At 36.6% G+C, this 25,306-nt stretch overlaps 1 protein-coding gene across 1 annotated transcript; it reads left to right on the top strand.

The window, feature by feature from the left end:
* The first annotated feature begins 12,277 nt into the window (after positions 1–12,277).
* Positions 12,278–22,082, top strand: LOC133990072 (uncharacterized). Its single transcript, XM_062428251.1, has 5 exons — positions 12,278–12,313; positions 13,342–13,522; positions 20,261–20,569; positions 20,650–20,934; positions 21,957–22,082. Exons 1-5 carry the CDS (start codon positions 12,278–12,280, stop codon positions 22,058–22,060), a joined length of 915 nt encoding a protein of 304 aa, XP_062284235.1. The 3' UTR covers positions 22,061–22,082.
* The last annotated feature ends 3,224 nt before the right edge of the window (positions 22,083–25,306 follow it).

Below are 25,306 nucleotides of genomic sequence, written 5' to 3'. Positions count from 1 at the left end.
CCGATGTGCAGTCCGCCCGTGCCAGCAGCCAGCAGCGGACCGTTTCGTGACGCCGTAGTTTAGGGATAAAGTAAGTATCATATACAGTCCACCTCTGCTTGAGACCAACTATGACTTAGGTTTCACGGTATAACATTTTGAGTTGTCTGTATGAGGAAGAAAGTCTCAGTTTTATCGATACCAATATAATCTTTCTCTAGTGAGATGATCTTCCAAAGTTTGGCTGTCATCAAACAACGTCAAGCCAACATTATTGTAGACATAAGTAGTCTAGACATACCTTCACACATGCACGTGCACGTGACCTTGTGGTTAACTATAATCAGACGTTGTATGTCGTCATCAACCATGAGTGGAATCTTCCTCTGTCTCACTTTCAGCGTTATGATCGGAGCTGATGTTATAGTCGGTGGGCTGCAAGTCAGACTCAGAGGTTGAGCTGCTGTCAGACTCTGCTCCACTAGACTATCATCCTCTGGTGCGGTGAAATAATCCAAAATGAGCTCTGTCCTCTAATGGGAATTAAATATAAAAAACTGAGCAATGTCTTCCTCACGTATCTAGTTTGGCTTCTTCTTCTGCTGTCAACCACAATCTGTCTCTTCTATCAATAGCTATAAACGGGTATAGTTCAAAACTATTTATCATTTGGATTATTAACTAATATTGAAGCTGAGACGTTGAAAAAACGTGTTTGTTTGTTATACGGACAGACATCCAACTCACTATGATGGAGAGGGTCATATGTTAGCACTTAAAGGAAGCGGAATTGATACTTGATTCATATGATTATAATATGACAATATTTTTTAGATATTCCAGTATTATTTTAGTTTTTCTTCTTTTTAAAATTTTTGTTTTACTATTTTAAGGCCAGTGAAATAAATTGATAATAAATAAGTATGTATTTCCCCAAAATAATGATATTACTGGCAGTGTGGTGAAGGCTTTGCAACTCATAGCAAAACAAAAAGTGTTGCAAAACATAATTTATAGAAAACCTAATTAAGATAAAATCCATTAAAATCTGAATGAGTCTAACAGTGAAGGTATTTAAAGGAAATATACTAAATTAAAAAAAACAACATCACAAAATGTTAACGGTTAAAAGATATACTGACACTGGCAGCAGAAAATGACGAGCGCTTACCTCAACAATAATACTCTCTTCATGTTACTTTAACACAAAAATTAAATTATTAAAAATCTCAACATCTAAAAAAGTTCAAATTTTCACTAAACACATGGCTCAGTTTTATAGCATTTTATATCAATAATGTCTAATTCAAAAACAACTTCCAGCAGTAACAACCAGACATTGAAAACAAAGTCAAGCAACATAAAATACTTAAAGGAAAATGTTTTACCTTGTGTTTCCCATGAATACAGCACACAGACAGCCATGAGAAGTGCGAGAGCCATTGTGTGTTTGATGTGACACACGAGAAAGTGAAAGACACTATTTATGCACTGCACTCAGCAGGAACTTGCCTTGCAAGATACTCCCCTTTTTTAGGTATAACTTTAGGAATATTTGAGCTCCACAAGTGAAATCTCCAGCCAATACACTCATCATTCAAAAATTTAAAAGAATACTGTAAGAACTGAAATGAAATATGGCCTCTAATCTCAAAATTAACTTTATTAAATCATGTTTTAGAGAGAAAGGTCTCATTTGAAAATACAGATCTCACTTTGGACTACGTTAACCCCCCAGAGCTTAATGTTGATTAGATAAAAGTTAAGCAATCATGTTCCAAACAATTTCAACATATTAAACTAATAATAATCAGTGACTTTTTATATTTCATATTCCCACCTCTCAGCATCACTGCTGGTTTCTCCCTACGACTCATTTTTCCTCCGTAGACCGTTTACTCTTCATTTCCTTGTTGTATAGACTTAAAATTAAAAGGGGTTTCGATAAAATGTCCGTTGTTGATTTGGAAATGTTAGTAACTCAAAAATCACATGAAAGTACAGATGATCAGATCTCTGCTCTCCAACTGCTGGTGAGACTAAAAGATAATGTGCAATAAATACGTTCTGATTCTTCCTGTCCTCATTTAACTTGCACATTATAAAGTCTTAATGACACATGTATTAGACATATTTAGTAGCAATTCTGTTGAGAGTATTTCTGTCAACTGTTGTTGTAGTCGTTGCTTCAATGAAGTACAGAACATGTATGACAGACATTGATTGTTTGAATTAGAACAAAATGTAGTGATTAAACAGAAAAAGCCAACTTGCCAAGACTTGCCGGCTTAAAATAAGAAAGGTGTTATACTTAGTCATATGAGACAAGAAGTGGTTATAGTGTATGTACAGTGATCTACCTAAATACATGTGTCAAAGTAAATCAAACTAAACTAATACAACAAATTCTCACTATAAACTTTTAAAGACTTCTGTCCCAATGGACTACAGATGAAAATCCTTCAGCTAACTCTGGTGCAACATACAAAATCTTTTCAGATATAGTGCTATCAATATGAACTTTGCAAAGATTCCCTACAGGATCTATTGAAATATATAATAAAACTATTGTTTAACATTGTTACATACGTCAGCACTGTCCAGTGCAGGCAGCATCCATATTGAGTGTGTCCAGGCAAACTGCTGTTTTAAGAAGCAGGTGGAGTACATGGTGCAGCATGGTATTGCTGAGCCAACTGTAGTGCATGGAGCTCCCTGTGTTTACTTACATATAAGGCTCATGGTGAAGATCACTTCTGTACAGATTCTGAGAAGGTGAATGAAGTAACAAAGACTGACTGTTATCCAAAGCATGAAGCTCATCTAGTGCTCCTGTGACTGAATATCCAGGTCACAATCCGCTTGTCTTTGTATGTGGTAACATTGTGTGAGTTCATTGGGGCAATGCAAAGTGTTCAAAATATCAGGTTAAAGGAAACAAATGGTCTGCATAAAGAACAGAAGACCTTTGTTTGTTTTAATTGCAAATGCTGTTTTCTAGTGCAGAAATATGAACCTGCAAAGATAACTTTGCAGGTTCATATTTCATTGCTGGAACATGTTGGGTTTCTGTTTGGACATTAACCATGTTCACACCATCTGCAGGCTGAAAATGAAAGAGGTGTTATACTAAGTCATATGATAAAGGAAGTGGTTACAGTGAGCTACCTAAATACATGTGTTAAAGTGAATCAAACTTATTAAACTAATACAACAAATGCTTAATATAAACTCCTAAATGACGTTTGTCCCAATGGACTACAAGGGAAAATAATCCTTCAGTGAATTCTGGTGCAACATACAAAACCTTTTCCTGTAAATATAGTGCTGTTATCTATATGAACTTTGCAAAGATGCATTTGATTCTCCAGCCTCAGCTATGATGGCTAACATTGACTTCTGAAGCCAATGCTTTCCTTTCTTCCCTCCCTGTGATTTCTCTCTTTCTGATCCCAAGTTTACAGTGCTATCCTTCTCTTTTGGCCTAACAGTCTGTACCTTGCTATCTCTTCTTTCCCTTTACTCGTCCTCCAGCTTCTCTTTTTTCTTATATCTCTTGTCTAGCCCTTTCTGCAGCTGCCTCTCTCTCTTTCTCTCTCTCTCTCTCTCCTGTCTAGCCACTTCTGCAGCGCGATCTCTCTCCTTTCTAGCCCTGTCTGGAGTTCCTCCCCCCCCCCCTTTCTGTCTCTCTCTCTCATGTCGAGCCATTTCTGCGGCAGGATCTCTCTCCAGTCTAGCACGTTCTGCGGCTCGATCTTTCTCCTGTCTAGGCCGTTCTGCAGCTTCCTGTCTCTCACTCTCTCCTGTCTGGTCCTTTCCGCAGCTTCCTCTTTCTGTCTCCTGTCTTGGCCTTTCTGTGACTCTATGACCTCTCTGTCCCTCCAGCACTGCAGCAGCATGCAGGTGAACATCTGTGTCAGCTGTGGCTTGCTGTTAACTGGTTTGCTCATCTGTGTTGCTGTCTCGGAAAGGATTTGTTTTAGAGAGCTTGTGATAGTTGGAAATCGTATGTTTACCTTTCTAAACAAACAGTGATCAACATATAATTAATGAGGGAGTTCCTCTAAAGTGTACTAATTAAAATGTGTACAATTGCACACTTGTATATAGTATCAGGAATTTATGTATATTTCAGATTTATATAATTGCAGATTATTTTACACAGAGATTGTTTATATAGTCTTTTCTTTTCTTTATTTATACAGTTTTTAGTCATTAAGGAAGCTTTCCATGCAGTTGTTTCATTTGTGGTAATGTAAGGTAAGTCACAATCAGTTTATAACATGACAGTCAAACATATTTACATTACAAATACAGTTTTTAATCATTGAGGAAACTTTCTGTGCAGCTGTTTCAGTAACAACGGTCTTGCTAAAGGGTCTAGCAAGTTCTCTAAGCAATGTGTTTGAAGAATTAAAATCCGTCATGACAAACCAGGACTTAGTACTGTGAATGAACTAAATTATCATCATGATCAGTGTTTTTCAGTTGGTGGTTGGACTTTGGACCCTTGGTAACTTGAGCATAAATGACCTCTGGTTTGTGGGTGTTTACAGTCTCAGTGGATCGTACACGTGCAGTTTGAAATCCTACCAAAGCGTAGACGGAGTTTGGAGAAAGACCTGAAGCATCTTCTGTGGCATTCTGATAAGGAGTTTGGTTGAGATTGATATCCTAGAAAAAAATCAAAGTAATTCAGTTCACAGAAAGTAGCAGCAAGCAGTACAGCAGACTGGTTGAAGCACAGAGATGGAGGTCATTTAGCTAGACTGCCAAGTCGTTATGATGAAGTGTTTGGTGCGCAATGTATTATGAAGGCTGCATTTTATACACATTTTACATTTTTTACTTTTTTTTAACATTTCATCTGTTTCTGAAAATCATTTCTTAAATATTAAATTCAATTACACACAATGTGAAATTCTGTTCCCCACTTACCTGAAAACTTTCATATATTTCATTTTCACTGTTCTTTCTTTTTTGTTGGTCTGTCATAAAAAAAAACATTGTTGATTTTCTTAATAATGATAATAATAAAGCTGATTGAGGTTTGCAAGATTAAATCATACCCCACTCCACCCCTGATGGCATTCATCCCCACTAGATGTCACACCAAAACAAATGTGCATGTTTCTTACTCAATAAGTTGTGGGAAAAAAGAGAGCAGTCCCTGAATCAACAACAACAAACTCATCAAACAGTCAAACAGTGCTGATCAAATCTGGATCAAGATTCTGTTTCTGCATCAAATGTTTTCAGAAACATATTTTAGTGTTGCTTCAATGAGATCCTCTGTGACACTGCCACCATGTTGGAAATTATATCATTACATAGCAAATAGTTGTTTGCTGACATCTAGTGGGGCTGAATGTTATATACTGAAACTTTAATTATTCTGATGCCATTGTTTAATTATACATGAGGTTTGTGGGTGTGGTGGTATTCTCTGCTACAATGATGGAATTCATATACAAACATATATGAAGATTTGAATTACATTATTACTCTTATGATGAAATATACAATAGGACTTACTTGTGTGTCTTTTGTAAAGGAAGCAAATACAAAGAAGGAAAACTACAATCAGGATCCCAATGCCAATTGCTATGCCCAGATAAGAACCTTCAAATAAACAAAAAAATGATCAGAAATGTTTACACATTTACTTGTTACACTTTCCAAAAAATCCTAGATTCATAACTTTTAAGAACATTTTAGCTACAAATTACAAAGCCCCTGAGGTGATATGGGCAATATATTTATTTTTATCAATGCCATGTTTTAATATATCAAACACTCAAAATGCTAGTGCATGTGAACAAGATACAATTAATTCCAATGTTTTGGATATAAGTGTAAATGCAGACAGCCAGCACAACATGCTGCTGTTTCCATTCTCCTCCTCCTGCTGATTTTGACAGTGATTCATTCATTAATTCAAAAGGTATTGGGCTGATTAACGAATGTATATGTTGAATTTTAAAGAGTAGTCTTATGTTGTCGTTATGCCTTCCTCAGGCTATTACATGGTTAAATCAATTAATTTTATTATATGAAAAAAATATAATAAAATTATATTTTTAAAACAATTTTTAAAAACCTCCTCAGATTGAAATAGACAGGTACTTTATTGATCCTACTCAGGAAATTACTTGGTTACGGCAGCTACATCCACAGTAAAGACAGCCACACATAACATTAAACAAGTCTGTAACAATCCACCGGGGGGGAAAAGACTAAAATACCCCTGAAAATTAAAAACAAAAATATGTGTAATAAATAATAATAAAATAGACACTTTATCCTGAAACTGGATCTGTATTTACACTTATGGGTCAATGACGTATAAGGATTTTCAACAACTCAATTTTAAATAATAAAAACAAGCATATCTAATGCAGTCGTTCAAACAGAATGTTGTGTACCTGAAAATTCATATTACAATTTGAAAGTGATTTTAGTGGGTTTTTCAAGATTAATTGGCACTGGCCTGAAAAAAAAGTCATGTGGTGCGACCATGATTCATCTTGAAATATCTTATATAAATAAAAGATCATCATTTACAAAAAATGTTTTAAAAATGCAAATACTTTGTTTCCAAACACTTTATTAAACTGAAAACTTGTAAAAAAAGATGTGAAGCGTGTTAAGTATATTAATTTATTTCAAGATGAATCATGGTCGCACCACATGACCAGTGCCAATTATTCTTGAAAAAACCCACTAAAATCACTTAATTTCAAATGTATAATATGGATCTTCAGGTACACAACATTTTGAATGTTTGAACTACTGCATTAGATATGCTGTTTTTTTATTATTCTACAATTGAGTTGTTGCACATCCTTATACGTCATTGACCCTTACATCATGTGTACAAATTAACCAAAACCTTTGAACACATTGTATGTTGTGTACACATTTTGCGATTTTCACTGCATGACAAGCAGTGTGTGTAAACTGTGTATTATTGTCAGTTACCTGTTCTTTCAGTCTCACCACCATTTAGAGAGCAGAGAGGCCGAATCTCCTTCATGTCTCTGGTCCAGCTGACCTGGTTGCTATGGTTACAGATGATGAAGTCATTGAACAGGTAGACACGGAGAGAAGAACCAGAGGTTGTGTTCTCTGACTGTTCTCCTCCCTCCTGATGGCAGGTTTGGTTGTCACATCTAAAAGTGCTGCTGATGAGAGAGTCCTCTGTACTGCAGGTCACAGTGAGGTTACAGGACTCTGTGCTGTTAGACACAGAGTTCACTGACAGCTGAACTGGAGACAGTGGATCTAGAGGACAATAGGTAGGTGTGAAGGGTTATAAAACAGGGTAATACTGTGTATCAATGTTTGAAATCTAAAGAAACCTACCTTGAATTATGACCTTGTATTCAGCTACACGTTGGTTGTTGTCACCAGTTATGAGTGCAGTGTAATCTCCACTGTCGCTGTGTTGCACATTCTTCAAAATCAAAGATTGATTTTGTACAGAAGACTCAACTCTTCCTTTATAACTGTCAAGTATTCTTGTTGTGTTATCAGGAAATAATCTCACTACATTGGAATTGTTATTGTATGTCCATTTAAATTCAGTATCATTTACTAGAACAACAGGTTTGTTAACATCCAGATGTAAATTCTTCCCTTTCTGCACAAACACAGTTGTCACAGCACTGGACCCTGTAAAAAGAACACACATTATAATCACTTTTACAAGAGGTCATTAAAAAGTGAGAGTATTGCTGTCAGTGCCTTTATTCCCCAAACACTGAGTAATGTTTATACATTTCTGCAGCATTATGCTTCAAAATAAATGATGATAAGTGGAAAAACTGCCAAATTGACTCATCTGTTACTATTGACATTGTGAATATAGTAAAGTTTTGGACAAGCTGTGTCTGACCATGATGTGGAGCTATAGCCTATCTCTAGCCAATTTATAAGCCAGAGGACCAGTTTGGGAGTTGGATTTTTGTTTTTTACAAGTGGTCATTAAAAAGTGAGAGTTGCTGTCGATGCCTGTTCTCACCAAACACTGAGTAATGATTATAGATTATAGATTAATTAAATTTAAAATGATTTAAGACAAATAAGCAGACAGTCTCATTTAGATTAATGGACAATAAATGTAATGACAAATATTGGTGAATTCATAGCAGTTTTATGAACGCAATAAAGTATTGCATTTGAGATGATCTTTTTCATTACTAATTCCACATATTTGAATTTGAGAAGATAAAAGTTAATGAAGGCAGAAGGCTACTTTTTCTGTTTGTCATTTAGCAAATAAATTACTGCAATTGTTAATGATGTAGCCTAATGTAAACCTACACAATACTAAATATTTAGCTTAAGTATACTGATAGATTCACATGCTGTACCAATGGCAAACTCTACCGACATTAGATGTGTGGTGGTCATCACGTCATATCTATTATTGATTTGGGCTAGCGTCGCTATAGCTTGGCAACTGAGGCTTAGGGGGCAAACAATACACTCGACTCGATTCATTTATGTGTTACCTGGCTGGTGGGGCAGGGGAGGAGGTGTGTGTGGGCTGCAACTGTGCACTGCAACGCGCCTCCGCTTGTGTCCGCTCTGCGCGTTCACGTTGACAAAGTAAGAGAGGTTTGTGCAGAGGAGGAGGGAGGGATCATGTTGACATGATCATTTATAGATGATCATGTCAACATGGGCCACATACACTGTTTAAAAAAAAGGGCACTTGCTTGGTCCATAGGCAAAGGCAGGTGATATAGCACCACCTAGTGTCTATCTGTGCACGCCACTGTACTCCAGCTACTCTGCTTTTGAATGTTTAAAACTGTTTTTAACAATGTTTGTTTTTGTTTTTACTTTGTCCTTTTGTACTCTCGACATCATTGAAAATGAGGGTTTGCCCTCAGTGATCTCCTGTGAAAACTATCACGTTATAACGTGATACGTTTCACATTAAAACGAAGTTTCAGTAACAGCGTGAAACCTATTTCAAGATTCCTTTTATTGTCATTGTAAAATACAACTAAATTTATTGTCACGTTATGAAACTCATATTTTAGTAATTTAGAGATTTTAAATTGCACGTGGCTGTATGCTGAGGGTCGGACTCATTCATCCAGCTGTGTAGAAGGATGAATGAGTCCGACCCTCTGATGGTAGAGTCATTTCATTCATTGATGTGACGTAGGAGGAGCCACCCCAGTCCACCAGCACTAATACGCATGTTAAGGAGAGCACAGGTTGAGATGTGACTCCTTTAAGGTGCGCTATGACAGATCTCTCTCCGTAACGTTGGTGGTAGGATGAAATGACCGCAGCATGTTTATATAAAGCCTCACTTCTAACAGCTGAAGGACAATAATCACAGATAGAGGACATGATGTTTGCACCTCTCCACACACCAGCAGTGGACCGTTTCGTTACGCCGTGATTTACGGAAAAAGTGAGTATCAGACAGTCCACCTCTGCTTGAGACCAACTATGACTTCCACATAACGTGATACTGAACTTTTCCCGACGGGGCAGCAGTAGCCTATGTTTCCGTAATTGTGTGTCACAAGAAAACACATTTGAGTTTTCTGTATGAGGAAGAAAGTCTCAGCTTTATAGCGATACCAATATCATCTTTCTACACCAAATATTCCGTGAGATGATCTTCCAAAGTGTGGCTGTCATCAAATGTTGTTTTTGAGAAAACAAATTATCCACATTCAGCCATTTTTCACATGGATTGAAACAAATTTATTAAGACTCAAATGAAGCCAATATTGTGGTAGACATAAGTAGTCTAGACATACCTTCACACATACGTGCACGTGACCTTGTGGTTAACAATATCAGAAGTTGTATGTCGTCATCAACCATGAGTGGAATCTTCCTCTGTCTCACACCTGGGTGACACTCATGATCGGAGCTGATGTTATAGTCTGTTGGCTGCAAGTCAGACTCAGAGGTTGAGCTGCTGTCAGACTCTGCTCCACTAGACTATCATCCTCTCGTGCGGTGAAATAATACAACATTATCTCTGTGATCAGATGTAGGGGAGAACTGGGATGTTTTTGTTTTTTTTTACTTTACTTTGAATTTCTCATTAACTGTATACTGAATAGATTCCATTTTTAATTTGTAATGTAAGGCCAAAGTGTCGGATAGGAATAGAGAAGTCTTACTCTTCTTCAGCTGATTCTGTTCAAAAGATATGGGCCGTCAAATATGTCTTGTGCACAACCAACCCCACTATGGGGTTGGTTGTCCCTGTGTTATTTTAATGGAGAAAAATTAAAAATCTCACAAAAATATTAAAAATGTTTAGTTTAATTGAAATACAACAACCTAACACATTCTCTGCACCAAGAGGACATAAACAAGTAAATTCATTCCTTTAAGTGCATATTTTGTCCTTGTATGACAGTATTGTTGATTTTCATCTCTCTGACTGTGCTTCAGACTCAGTCTGGCCCTTGTTTGTCTTCCTGACATCTTATTCTGCCGTCAACCACAATCTGTCTCTTCTATCAATTATTCAGCATTGGCAATAAACAGGGAAAACTTTATGACATCACGTCATGTTCAAGAGCTTCAAAACTATGTATTATTTGAATTTTGCACTAATATTGAAGCTGAGACTTTGTTTATTCAGAAACACACAAAACCCCCAAACAGGCAAAAATCTTTTTCATGAAAAAACGTGCTTTTACAAGAGCAGGTCACGTTACTTTTTTACTACATTTTCACATCAACATGTCACTCAGTTTTAAAGCATATTATATCAATAATACCTCATTCAATACAACTTCAAACAGAAAAAAATTTAAGAAAAATGTTTTACCTTGTGTTTCCCATGAATGCAGCACACAAACAACCAAGAGTAGTGCGAGAGCCATTGTGTGTTTGATGTGACATGAGAAAGTGAAAGGACTATTTATGCACTGGCTCAGCAGGAACTTGCCTTTCCAAATACTCCCCTTTTTTAGGTGTAGCTTTAGGAATATTTGAGCTCCACAAGTGAAATCTCCAGCCAACACACTCATCATTCAAAAATCTAAAAGAATACTGAAAGAACTGAAATGAAATATGGCCTCTAATCTCAAAATTAACTTTATTAAATCATGTTTTAGACAGAAAGGTCTATGTTAACACCCCAGAGCTTAATGTTGATTAGATAAAAGTTAAGCAATCATGTTCCAAACAATTTCAACATATAGAAATAATAATAATCAGTGACTTTTTATATTTCATATTCCCACCTCTCAGCAATCACTACTGGTGTCATCCTACCACTCATTTCCCTATGTAGACCGTTTACTCTTCATGTCCTTGGTGTCTACGCTGAACATTGAAAGGGGCTTTGATAAAATGTCCGTAGTTAATTTGGCAATGTTAGTTACTCAAAAATCACATGAACATACAGATGATCAGATCTCTGCTCTCCAACTGCTGGTGAGACTAAAAGATAAAGTGCAATAAATACGTTTTGCTCGCTGTGTTCATTTAACGTGCACATTATAAAGTCTTAATGACACATGCATGAGACATATTTAGTAGTGATGTGTTAGTCAGTTAAGATTATTTTTAGTAAAATTTCATAAAACGCAGGGTGCTTTAATAGCATAAATTCTGTTGAGAGTCTTTCTGTCAACTGTTGTTGTAGTCGTTGATTCAATGAATCACAGAACATGTATGACAGACATTGATTGTTTTAATGAGAACAAAATATAGTGATTAAACAGAAAAAGCAAAAATAAAAAAATGAATCAACACAGTTCATTTCAGTAAAAACATGAAGCATCACTTTACATTCAGACAAACATACGCGGCAGCTACAATTGTTAGATTTCATCTGTGAGACCAAAGGGGATTATACCATATATCAAAATGCTACATGTTAGAGCTAGCAGCAAATAACTGCACAGATCAGATCATGTTCTCCCTCAGATGACCGGTCGATCATCTCAGGAGTCGGGCTGCTAACAGCTGAGATGACCCGCTGGTCACCCCGCTTTTCACATGTCTCACCTGAAAAAGTATTCCATCTTAATAAAGTGACAAGGTGCAAGGACTTCCATTATGATGTCTGTCTTAATGAACCTGCATCTTCTTAAAATAAATGTGTTTCACATCAGAAATTAAATATATTATAGTGTATAGTATCTAGAAAAATGAATTCAGTCTCACAAATTTGATCGAGAAGTTTGTTTGTGCAACATGAAACCAATTTGTCTGGCGTGCCTGGTCTAAAACTTCTTTGATCCTAAAATGACACACCATATTGAAATAAGATCTTATATAAAAATGAAAACAAGCCATGTCCCAACGCACTGGGGCTGCTGTGGCTCAGGAGGTAGAGCAGTCATCCTCCAATTGGAAGATTGGCGGTTCGATTCCCGGCTCCTCCAGTCCACATGTCGATGTGTCCTTGGGCAAGACACTTAACCCCAAATTGCCCCCGTTGCTCTGCCAACGGTGTGTGAATGTGTGTAAATGGTTAGCTTCCCCTGATGTGCAGGTTGGCACCTTGCCATCAGTGTGTGAATGAGATGTAGTGTAAAGCGCTTTGAGTGGTCGTAAAGACTATTAAGTTATATAAGTACAGTCCATTTACTTAAGATACATATTGCTATCAAAATCACCCCTTATTATTCCTGTTTTAATAGCATTAGACGACAGGTTTCAGAAAGCCTAATGTTCTTTTATTCTCAATTAAATATACCAAAACTGAACTACAACAGCACAATATTCTTTATATCTAAATACTCATAAACCTTTTGGTCAAAGCACAAGCAGATAAGAAGAAGTTTTCCTACCATCTGACCTGAGTGTTTGGAAACTAACTATACTCTTTTCTCATGTGAGCTGCATTTAGACACATGCCTTTGCAGGGATATTTTTCTTTGCTGCAACATGTTGGTTTGGACATTAACCAATGTTCACAAGACTTGCAGGCTAAAAATAAGAAAGGTGTTATACTGAGTCATATGAGAAAGGAAGTGGTTATAGTTTATGTGTACTGAGCAACGTTAAAACGTGTGTCAAAGTAAATCAAACTAAACTAATACAACAAATACTCAGTATAGACTTTAAATGACTTCTGTCCCAATGGACTACAGATGAAAATCTAACTCTGGTGCAACATACACAACCGTTTCTGATAAATATAGTGCTATCAATTTGAACTTTGCAAAGATAACTACATGATCTATTGAAATATATAATGAAACTATTGTTTAACATTGTTACATACGTCAGCACTGTCCAGTGCTGACGGGAATGACAGGGTTTTGTCTGTGGCTGTGACTCAGGGGAAACGTTCCACCCTCTGAGGTCTTGAAAGATGTCTATGCTCGTTTGTCTCATCTCCCTGAGCCGCAGCGTTCAGACCTGGTTGAGCTGATGAAGTGCAACAAAATGCTGATTGCTGATGTTCCCTCTCCGACAGAGATTTTGAAGCACTTGATGTGGGGAAGTCACAGGCCGTTAAGCAGCGACCATATTGAGTGTGTCCAGGCAAACTGCTGTTTTAAGAAGCAGGTGGAGTACATGGTGCAGCATGGTATTGCTGAGCCAACAGTAGTGCATGGAGCTCCCTGTGTTTACTAAAAGATAAGGCTCATGGTGAAGATCACTTCTCTACAGATTTTCAGAAGGTGAATGAAGTAACAAAGACTGACTGTTATCCTCTATCAAGGATTGTGTAGATTGAGTTAACGGGGCCAGATTTGCCAGCAGACTAGACCTGCTGAAGGGATATTGGCAAGTCCTGTTAACTGAGCGGCCAAAGAAAATCTCTTTTTTCAAAATATACTGTCATGGTATTTGGCAACTTTCCAGCATTTGGTGAATGTCGTTTTTGCTGTTATGTCATTTTGCGAAGCTTACTTTGATAACTTAGTTATGTGTTCAGGGTCATGAGTTGAACATATGGAGGATTTGCAGGCAGTGTTTTTGCCGTCTGAAAGAGGCGGGTTTGAATGTGAACTTGTCTAAATGTGAGTTTGGGCAGGCATCAGTGAACTATCTTGGCAAAGTTGTGAGGGGAGGAAACGTTTGTCCTGTCCAAGAGAAAGTCAAGTTTATTGTGGGCTTTCCTGTTCCAACAATCCTAACTGAGTTTTCATGGCTCTGAGGTTCATGTCGGCTCATCTCTTACTCCTGTGACTATATATACTTGTCTGTCTGCAATGGTGCAGAATAAGCGCTTGATGAATTGGAGTTTGCTACTACAGGCCTTCAATGTGGAGGTCAGACATATCCATGGTGGGAATATATTTTGACAAATGTATATTTTTGGTTGCAGTATAGAATAGGATAGGGTTAGTATATTGTATATTGTAAATGTAAAATTTTGGTTTGTGTGTTTAACCTTTTCCCCCCTCTCTACAGAATATGCTGTTCAGTAACGTAGGGTGGGGGTGTTACACACCCCCCCTTGCTGGACCAACTTGGTATGACATTACATTTATATGTGGTGTGTTTTTACCCAGGTACCTTGATTTAGCCTGTTTGTCACAGGATCTATATAGAGAGGGAGGAACCTGGGTCACACCAGGGTTATTATAGGTAACTAAAACTAAGACTAACACAAAATAATTTAGTTAACAACAAAAAATAGTTTTTAAAAAATGAAAACTAAATAAAAACTACAATGTACAATGCAAAACGAACTAAATCTAAACTGAATTGCAGATGAAATCAGCTTATTTTTAGCTTTCTTTTCATTTTCTCCCTCCATTTTGACTGTATTCTGTTCAGTTTAAAAATAACCGGCTGCTTCCAGTAGGTGGCAACATAGCAGCTGCTGTGACAATGCTTGATGTGATATTTATGATTTTCTAGAAAGAAGAAGTTGTTTCAGACAGAAAATGTCACAGCCCAATATGGGAATATTTGGACTCCGACCCCACAGTAGAAAACAGTAAAAGTGTGGTGATGAAAAGTGATGGGAACATTTGTTGGATACAGATTTTCGGTGCATGCCGGGTAAAAAAAAAACACGGATTCTACTTATATGGGCATCAGGAGGGGCATGAGGCGCCCTCCTGAACCTGTGTACTTTATCGTCAAATATAAAATCAGGGAGGCCAAACTTTCACAAATGAACATCATACTGCATTGAAAAAAGGCTTTAAACTAGCGATTGAGACCATAAACACATTTATTTTGAAAACGTTTACTGAGGTTAGAAACCAAGTGAGAAGTTGGTGAATTCTCCATTTGACTATAGAGACGGAAGTCCTTTTGACACCAAAACTGTCGCCCCCTGGTGGCCATTTGATAGAATGCAGTTTTAAGTTACTTCCACGTTGGCATCATTTCAGAGGACTGGAACTCCCCGCCTGGTTTGTATGTGTAACTATACTTTATGTATGTATGTATGTATGCATATATGTATATGGGGCATATTTTTATTACTATGATCCTCATCTCTGGAGCAGCCTTCCTGAATACCTGAGGGCAGCAGAGAGTTCAATATTTTTTTATATTTGACTTTCAATTGAATTTTATTTATTTATTAATCTGACTTTTATTTTCTATTTTAGCCTGTTTTACTATTTGGACTATTCTGTTAATTCTATTTTATTGTTTCTTCTTCATAACCCACTTTTTATGTCTGTTTTACTTCTTTACCTTTACGCTTTTACTCCTAACATCTCCTGTTTTACCCACTTTATTCTATAGTGACTTTATCGTATTCTTTCCTTTAATATATCTTTAATCTTTTATTAATCTTATATTAGCTCTTTATTTGATTTATTTTTTTATTTTTTTGTTAATCCTACTGTGTTTCCTCATTGCAGTTTCTTGAGAGTTATGATAGCGTTTCCTGAGTATCCTGAGTTCCTATTTTTAATGAGTTCCTAAGTTTTGATTTATTTATTTTTGTTTGTTTGTTTGTTTGTTCTGAATATGTAAAGCACTTTGTGTTGCATTGCAATGCATGAAAAGTGCTATACGAATAAAGTTTGATTGATTAACTGATAGCATGTAGCATGTACAAAGAGAAAAGGAGCGGAGTCATTAACACTTGTTTTAACGCTTGTTTTTTGACCCTGCCTTTGCTCTCTGGACTTATTTGTGAACTGATCTGTCTTCAGTCGTACATTTGAGTCCAAACAGTGTTACAGTCATTACAATTTTCATCATAACAAAATAAATCTGTGCTCATCTCAATATTTACAACCTGTTTTACCAAAATAAGCACCACATCCTGCATTGATGACATATTTTCCTGTTACATTCTTGACGGGGGCACAATCAAATGATCAAATTCATCCCAGACCTTCAACAAGTGGTTTGAATGATCGGATCACAATCCATCTTGGTGGTCATTTACACTTGTATTTAGTGCTGTCCACGTGTGATTAGATCATCCAAGACGCATGTTAATACCAGATGTATGTAAGACTGAGACTGCTTGCTAAGAAGGGAACAGGAAGTGTTCGTACTATCACATGTTACAAAGTACATTACAATACAAACCTAACTTTCCTCCATCAGTAAGTTGAAAAGGCAACATATGTTTACACAATTACAAATACTAAGTAGTTGAAAAGTAAGGGAAAGTCTTCAGAAAAAGTGACACCGGTCCAAAATAGTTCTGCGTGTATCCGACGTTTGAAATTGGTCACTTTCAAAACCATTACAGTAAATAAAAACAGCACAGTAAAGTAAATAAATGTTTTCTTCATGTGCAAAGTTTATGTTTTAATATATAGACTCATAGGTGATAATATAGACTACAATATGGATTCATTATTTGTAAGTCTTCAGTTACATATATTTAGTGCATAAATTAAAATGGGATTGGTCATTCAGAAGACATGCATCTATCACTGTGCATGTCTTACATTGCATTACATACAGGGCATAATAACATAATGTTGTTGTCTGGTTCTGCATGATTTAGCTTTAATTCTTCAGGTCTGAATCTTGGCATGTGATGTGCATCATCTTCATTTCCTCTTTCGTTATAAAAAATTAAACGTGACAGAAATCTGAGTACAACCATATCTAAGGACTCGTCCTCAACTTCTTCTTTATTTTAACTTCATGTTTCAGTGTCTGTCTTATGCGCTTTTCCACTATACAGTTCTCGATTCGTTTTTTTTGCGTTTCCACTAGTGATACTACCTGGTACTTTTTTAGTACCTGCTCTGTTTAGGTTCCAAGCGAGCCGAGCCGATACTAAATGTGACGTAAACAGACTGCCGGCCACTGATTTGTCAGAAGAGTCGTAACTGGAAGAGTAATGAGTCGTCCCACACAAGAATCAAACCCGACATTTTTAAATACCGGCAACAGCGTTACAGCCATTCGGCTCAATTTTCTTGATTTGTGTGTGACAAACAGCCACACACAGCAGCAAGTACACCATCGCTTCCATGCCCTCTATTGTTTATGTGTTTGTGTCGCATATAAAACGAAGTCACGGCAAATTCGTGCAGCCGTGTTATGACGACCCCGCCCATGTTGAGGAGATACTATAGTAATGGAAAAGGTTGTTCCTGGTACCAAACCGAGTCGTGTCGAGTCGAGTAATACTAGAACTGTGAAGTGGAAAAGCGCCATTAATGAACCTGCCTCTCCTTAAAATAAATCGGTTTCACATCAGAAATTTAAAATATTTTCATTAGTTTAAAGTAGTTTGAAATTAATTCAGCCTCAGATATTTGATTTAGAATTGTAAGTAGACTGAAACCAATTTGTCTGGTCTATCTGGTCCATAACTTCTTTGACCCTAAACCTGCAAACCAAATTAAAAATGAAAACAATGTCTCAATGCAATTAAGATACATTAAAATCACCTCTTGTGATTCCAGTTTTAATAGCATAACAAGACTATAGGTTTCAGAAAGCCTAATGTTGTCTTACTGTCAATTAAATAAACAAAAACAAAACTACAAAAGCAACAGCACAAGGTTTTTTATATTTAAATGCTCATAAATCTTTTGGTCGAAGCACAAGTAGATTTTAATTCCTTCAGAATAAGAAGAAGGTTGTATGAAACCAGGTGAAGTCGTCCTGCCTTCTGACCTGAGTGTTTGGAAACTAACTATACTCTTTTCTCATGTAATCTGCATTAAGAGACATTTTTCTATCACTCATTATTGGTGCAATTCAGTGTTCAAAATATCAGGTCAAGGGAAACATATGGTCTGCATAAAGATTTCTTTATTTAATTGTAAATGCTGTTTTCTAGAGCAGAAATATTACTATGGAAAGGTCACTTTGCGGGTTCATTTTTCTTGGTTGCAAAGTGTTAGTTTGGTTTTTACACATTTACCAATGTCCACTCCAATTGCAGGCTGAAAATGAAAGAGATGTTAAATTTACTGCATCATATGAGAAAGGAAGTGGTTATAGTGTATGTGCATTGACCTACCTAAATACGTGTAAACTCTGGCGCAACATACAAAACCTTCTTTTATAAATATATCTATTCAAACTTTGCAAGGATGCATACAGGACCTATTGAAATATATAGTAAACTAACTATGGTTTATCATCTTTTCATTGACAGAGACAAAGCTTTTCTGATGAATAGCTAAATGATTTAATTAACTACATTCTTTATCAGCAGATTTCAAACAGTGAAACAGAGCTTAAAGAGGAAGTTTGCATGGAGAAGTTCACATGTTGGCGTGGTTTTAAGAGGAAAAATACAGTTGTGAGATAGAAAATCTCCACCAAGTCCTTCCCTCTGCACTTTAAAGTCAGGTCAGCCACAGACCATGATGTTTACCGTTGTGATGCTTGGACTTCTGCTCTGCAAAGAACTAGCAGGTAGGACAAACATACTACATTTTAATTTTATTGCAGATGAAGCAATAAAACCTCAGCTGACTTTTTAATTGTAATTAATGCACTGAGGATTGTGGACAAAACTGAAGATCTGGAATCATCCGAAATGAAAGTTCTGCTAGTTGCTACAAGGGTTATTATATTTTTGAAATGTTCATTAGTTTTTATTTTTATTTAGTTTATCAGTTTTCTTTATTTCACTTTTGTGTGTGTCAAACTATTCCGATATTGGGCTGTGACTTTTTCTGCCTGGAACTTCTTTTTAGAAAATCATAAATTGCACGTCAAGCATCTTCTTATTGTGTGTTGTGCCACCTTCTAGTACTAGCCCATTAAAGAAGTCAAACTGAACAGGACACAGTACAGCGAAGATCTGTGCGTGCGCCAGCTGATTGTTGAACAACAGAAGTGGCCTACAGTCCTTTCGCGGTAGCTTTAACAACACTGATTCATGGCCGTAGCTACCATTGAGGACACCGAGGTCATGTCCTCAGTATTTTTTTCTTGAAGTTTCGTTTATCCTTGCATCAACGGACCGTCATGTGACACGTACTTGAAGATTCCGCTGCCATGTCAAAACGAAAGTATCCGGCTATAGCCAGCGGTGGAGTGAAACCTTGAAATCGCCAGAAATATGTTGTCTACATTTGTGAATCGGCAAACTGTTCATTCATTGGATGAGCCCTTTTCTCCATTTCCCAGCAGACCGTGCTCCATTCCACATTTTAAGTACAAACAAAGAAAATAATATATTGCAGTTATAATGTTTACATATACATCTATGGAAGTTGTATGATACTGAAATAGGAGTTGATTTAAGTTGCAAAATTGGAAATGATAAGAAAGAACTGGACCACAAGAATGACCATGACTGAGAAATGCACAACAAGAAAGCAGTATAAATACATCATGGATTAGACCGATCAGTCATATAAATTGTGGTCTTATTTTTGACCTCGGTATTTGAAAATTCCTGGCTACGGCCCTGCACTGATTTTGACCAGATAAACACAATATGGCACCATGTGAGATGTGTTTGCAGTAAACATAAGACTCATCAGAGTCAGCAATCAAACGGGGACGCGACAGTCCCAAAACAGAAGATTACACAGCAGTGATATAAAATGCTAACTAGCATTACAACAGACAATTTATGGCGTGATGCAAGCTGTCTGGCGTTAAAGCCTGTAGGAAATTCTCTGCTCTCGTGGATCCATTAAAGGTGTATGTATATGTACTGTAAACATAACAGGCATTGAAAATAGGAAAACGCCAAGGCACTCATCTTGGAAAAAATACAATGCCTTTATTTTAAGGGCAGGACAAAAAAGCTGTACTTCTACGCGTTTCAGCTGTAATGCAACATTCAAACCCTAACCCGTAAAATTTACACTACAACAGCAATACTCTCACTTTTTAATCACCATTTGTAAAAGCAGTGGTGACTGAAAAAGCATACAAGTGATTTTAATGTGTGTTCTTTTTACAGGGTCCAGTGCTGTGAAAACTGTGTTTCTGCAGAAAGGGAAGGATTTACATCTGGATGTTAACAAAACTGTTGTTCTTGTAGAAGATGATGAATTTAAATGGACAATCAATAATACTCGCAATGTAGTGAGATTATTTCCTGATAACACAACAAGAATACATGACAGTTATGCAGAAAGGGTTGAGTTTTCTGTACAAAATCATTCTTTGCTTTTGAAGAATGTGCAACAAGGAGACAGTGGAGATTACACTGCACATATAACTGGGGACAAAAACCAACCTCTAGCTGAATTCAAGGTCATAATTCAAGGTAGGTTTCTTTAGATTTCAAACATTGATACACAGTAGTACCCTGTTTTATAACCTTCACACCTACCCTTTGTCCCCTAGATCTAGTGTCTCCAGTTCAGCTGTCAGTGAACTCTGTGTCTAACAGCAGAGAGTCCTGTAGCCTCACTGTGACCTGCAGTACAGAGGACTCTCTCATCAGCAGCACTTTTAGATGTGACAACCAAACCTGCAATCAGGAGGGAGGAGAGCAGTCAGAGGTCACAACCTCTGGTTCTTCTCTCCATGTCTACCTGTTCAACGACTTCATCATCTGTAACCATGGCAACCAGATCAGCAGGACCGGAGACATTAAGCAGATTCAGCCTTTCTGCTCTCCAACTGCTGGTGAGACTTAAAGATAATGTGCTATAAATACGTTTTGACTGTAGGGCCTCATGGATGAAATCAAATCAAGATGTGAAGATAGCTATTTCACAAAAATGGCATTTTATAGACCTTTGGGCATGAGGGATCATACATGGGCTGCCCAAAATTAGCTGAATATACTGTTTTGCAGTATAATGCATTTCAATACAAATGCACTATAAATAAACAGTATTTCACTTTCAGGTTCAAATACTAAATTTGGGTTTTTTTAATTAGAGAATGTTTTAAAAAACTCATGTTCCAAACAGTTTACAACATATCGATCACACTTTGTCTAACATGTGTAACCATCATCATCACACATTTTCATAAGAACAAAATAATTTTTTACTTTATATTTCATTTTCACACCTCTCAGCACTCACTTCTGGTGTCATCTTACAACTCATCATTGTTAGTAACTAAAAAATCACATGAAAGTACAGATGATCAGATCTCTGCTCTCCAACTGCTGGTGAGACTGAAAGATAATGTGCAATAAATATGTTCTGATTCTTCCTGTGTTCATTTAAGTTGCACATTATAAAGTATTAATGACACATGCATGAGACATATTTAGTAGCAATGTTTTAGTCAGTTAGTCATGTAAGATTATTTTTAATAAAACAAAATACTTAATAAAGTGAGAACAAGTACCTGGCAGTAAATAGTCTTCTTATGGTAAATAATCTATCAAGAGTTTTTCTGTCTGTATTAGACAGTCTACTGTTGTTGTAGTCGTTGCTTCAATTAAGTACATCATGTATGACAGACATTGATTGTTTTAATTAGAACAAAATGTAATGATTAAACGGAAGAAGCAAAAATAAAGAATTAATCAAAACAGTTCATTAAAGTAAATGTTGTCAGCATTTCTTTTTTTAAAGCACACAAAATGTTTTTGAAATATAGTATTTGGGGTAATTTATTACATCCAGTATGTTGTATGTTGTGCTGTATTGTCAGTACTGTAATAACATAACTGTTGTGTTGTGTTGCAGGTGTCTCTCTGTGCCTGGTGAAGACAGTCGTGTTCTCTGTTGGTCTGATCATCATGGTGTCTGTCGTCATCAGTGTCCACCTGATGGAGAGGCTCAAGAAGTAAAAGTGAAGAGACAACTCTACACCAACAAATCTGTTATTCACTTTCTTATCAAGTAGAACAGCAGACGCCACTGTGCATGAGTAGGAATGCAGTTCAGTTTATAGAGCTTTGCTTGCTTGTTGTGGTACATATCACAACTTCTTGACTTTGTCAAAATAGTCAAGGTGCTGATTGAATCTTCTTTATTTCACCTACTTGTTTCTGTAAGGTATCTGGCTTAAAACATCTGTTTTGCCTTAATAAATCAGTTTTACACCATCAATACAAATCAATGCAACCTCAGATATTTGTTCCTGAAGTTTGTTTGTGCAGACTTATTAAAAACAATTTGTCTTGTCTGTTTGCTCCATCATTTCTTTGAACCTATATCTGCACACTAACATATAATCTTATTTAAAACAGCTGAAATCAAGTCATGTCTTAATGCACAGAAGACACATGATGACTAATATTCTTGTTCTGTCAAATAAATAAACCAAAACTAAAATAATGTTGATGCAGCACAAAGTAACAGCAGGTCTTTCATATGACACCTGTTCTCCATTCACTTCATTTCCGTCTACACCTTGATTGAATACTATATCTCCCTCCTGACTCACCAGTGCATCTATGGTAATGCCCCCCCCCCCCCCCCCCCCCCCCCCCCCCCCCCCCCCCCCCCTACCTGAAAGAACAACTCATCCCACTAACCTCAAATCGATCCCTCCGCTCTACAAACTCTAATCTCCTTCTCCTCCCCAGGACTAAATCAGCACCATGAGTGATCAGGCCTTCTGTTCTGCTGCTCATCGTCTGTGAAATGCCCTTCCTGACCAGCAGAGGGCGCAACAGACTACTGAGAGTTTTAACAAAGGATTTATTACAATAACAATAATAATAATAATAATAATATAGCAATAATCCATTTTATTAGTTATGCAGTTTACATTTGAAACAAATCAAGTGCTACAAGGTAAAAGCATCAATATTAAAGATAAAAACGAACATGAAACATCATAAAAAAACATCAATATTAAAGACAGATTAAAAAACAAAAAAAATATTTAAAAAAAAGCAGAAACCAGCAAAGTTAATTCAAAGTCACAGGTTCATCACAACGACCCAAAAGGCTCAATTAATTCTTCAATATTTTAACATAAATACTGCACATTAAAAATAAACTAATTATATGTACATCATTCAGTCATTTCATCACACATCCACTATCCAATATACTGAGAACCTACTTATAAAAGGGATACTGTTGTTTGATCAACGGCACAACATGGTCTCCACAAAGGACTCTGACTCAAACTATGGCTTTAACAACAGCATGTTTGTAATATGTTTTTAGTAAATAAACTTAATTATAATGTTAAGTGTTCATTGTCTCCTGGCAACAACAGCACATCCAGCACCTCTGCTTCCTCTGATGTATGTGTGGTAAAGTAAAGTGATTCCTTAACAAAGTCACCGATCTGCTCTAATTTTATCCATTATGTTGCCTGTGTGGTGCAGGACACATGCAGAACCCAACACCCCAAAGTATTTACATTGTAATTACGGTTTTTAGTCATTGAGGAAACTTTTTGTGCAGCTGTTTAAGTAACAAAAGGCCTGCAAGAGGGTTCAGCAAGCTCTCTAAGCAATGTGTTTGACGACCACTCCGGGGCTGAGTTGGACTTAAAATCCATCAGGACACACCACGATTTGGTCCTGTGAATGGACTAAATCATAATCATGATCTGTATTTTTCAGTTTATACAGGTTTATACAGGTTTCCATACAGGTGCAGCTGGTTTTCCCACCCTAGCGTAGGTGGTGTTTGGAGAAAGACCTGAAGCATCTTCTGTAGCAGTCTGATTAGGAATTTGGTTGAGATTGATTTCCTAGAAATAAATCAAACAACCATGTTAGAAAAATGTTTTCTATTTTCACTTTGTCTGACATACTCAGTACAGCATATATATTTAAACCTGTTCAATGAGAACTCAAACATCAGGTTTGGACAGGTAGGTTGTGATACATGTGGCAGGTTCAGTAGCAGCAAGCAGCAGCAGTACAGCAGACTGGGTGAAGCAGCTCTTGTAGCACAGAGATGGAGGATTAGGGTTAGAGTCATTTAGATAGACTGTCAAGTCATTATGATGAAGTGTTTGGTGTGCATGGTTACAGGCTGGTAAGTGCATTAGGAAAGCAACATTTCACCTGTTTCTGAAAATCATGTCTTAAATGTTAAATTAAACCCAATGTGAAATATTATTCTTCACTTACCTGAGGATCGTCAGATATTGCATTTCCACAGTTCTTTCTTTTGTGTATGTCTGTCATAAAAAACATTGTTGATTTTCTTAATAATAATAATAACAAAGGTCATCATGATTGAGGTTAGCAAGATTAAATTAGAAATCAAATCAAGTTGTAAAATTCAAGGCAGATTTTTGGCAGAAAAAGCGAAAAATGCTCATTTAGCTCAAATGCAAAATATAATGTTCATTATTCTGAAGTTCATTGTAGTGGAAGGGCTTGTGTCTTTTAGGTAACTTTGGATAAATCTTAACTTGCATTTGCACAGCAGAAATTAATGAGAAACTTGCAGTTGACATTGTTGGTAATGTTATTTAATTAAGATTAAACTTCTTTAGCTTATTTAGTTAACATCTTCACCATTATTATTACTGATTAATAGACATTCAAGTCGTTTTATGCATATGACAGAAAAGGTTTGGGAACCATTAGAGTACCCAATGGCACATTTTTGGTACACACAAAAAAGAGCCCTGGACAAAAAACGATTTTAACAACCAGGTCTGTATTTCCAAAGCAAAATATTTCTATTTTAGTTTAAGTTGGACATTAAAGGTGCAATATATGATATTCAGCCCCACTAGATGTCACACCAACAAATTTAAGTTCCACCCTCAGTCTTTCTAACTGCCACCATGTTGGAAATGATATAATTAGATAGCAAATAGTTGTTTGCTGACATCTAGTGGGGCTGAATGTTGATTACTGAAACTTTAATCATTCTGATGCCGTTGTTTAATTATACATGAGAGGTTTGTGGGTGTGGTGGTATTCTCTGCTACAATGATGGAATTCATATACAAACATGTATGAAGGTTTTAATTATTTTTACTCTTATGATGAAATATACACCAGGACTTACATATGATTAAGCCAAGGAAAAGGCAAAAGAGAACTGCAATCCCGATCCCAATGCCCAAATTAGGAACTGTAAATGAACAAAAACAATTGATCAGAAAT

This window comes from Scomber scombrus, chromosome 11 (genome assembly GCF_963691925.1).
Source record: "Scomber scombrus chromosome 11, fScoSco1.1, whole genome shotgun sequence".
NCBI lineage: Eukaryota > Metazoa > Chordata > Actinopteri > Scombriformes > Scombridae > Scomber > Scomber scombrus.
The sequence above is the reverse complement of the archived record's forward strand: the minus strand, read 5'-3'. Positions and strand labels throughout refer to the sequence as shown.

Excerpts from the sequence above, each read along its gene's own strand:
- LOC133990072 (XM_062428251.1), top strand. The coding sequence starts at position 12,278 with ATGTCCCAACGCACTGGGGCTGCTGTGGCTCAGGAG. Across the intron at positions 13,523-20,260 it reads GGAGTACATGGTGCAGCATG|GGTCCAGTGCTGTGAAAACT; the intron begins GTATTGCTGAGC and ends TTCTTTTTACAG. Across the intron at positions 20,570-20,649 it reads ATTCAAGGTCATAATTCAAG|ATCTAGTGTCTCCAGTTCAG; the intron begins GTAGGTTTCTTT and ends TTTGTCCCCTAG.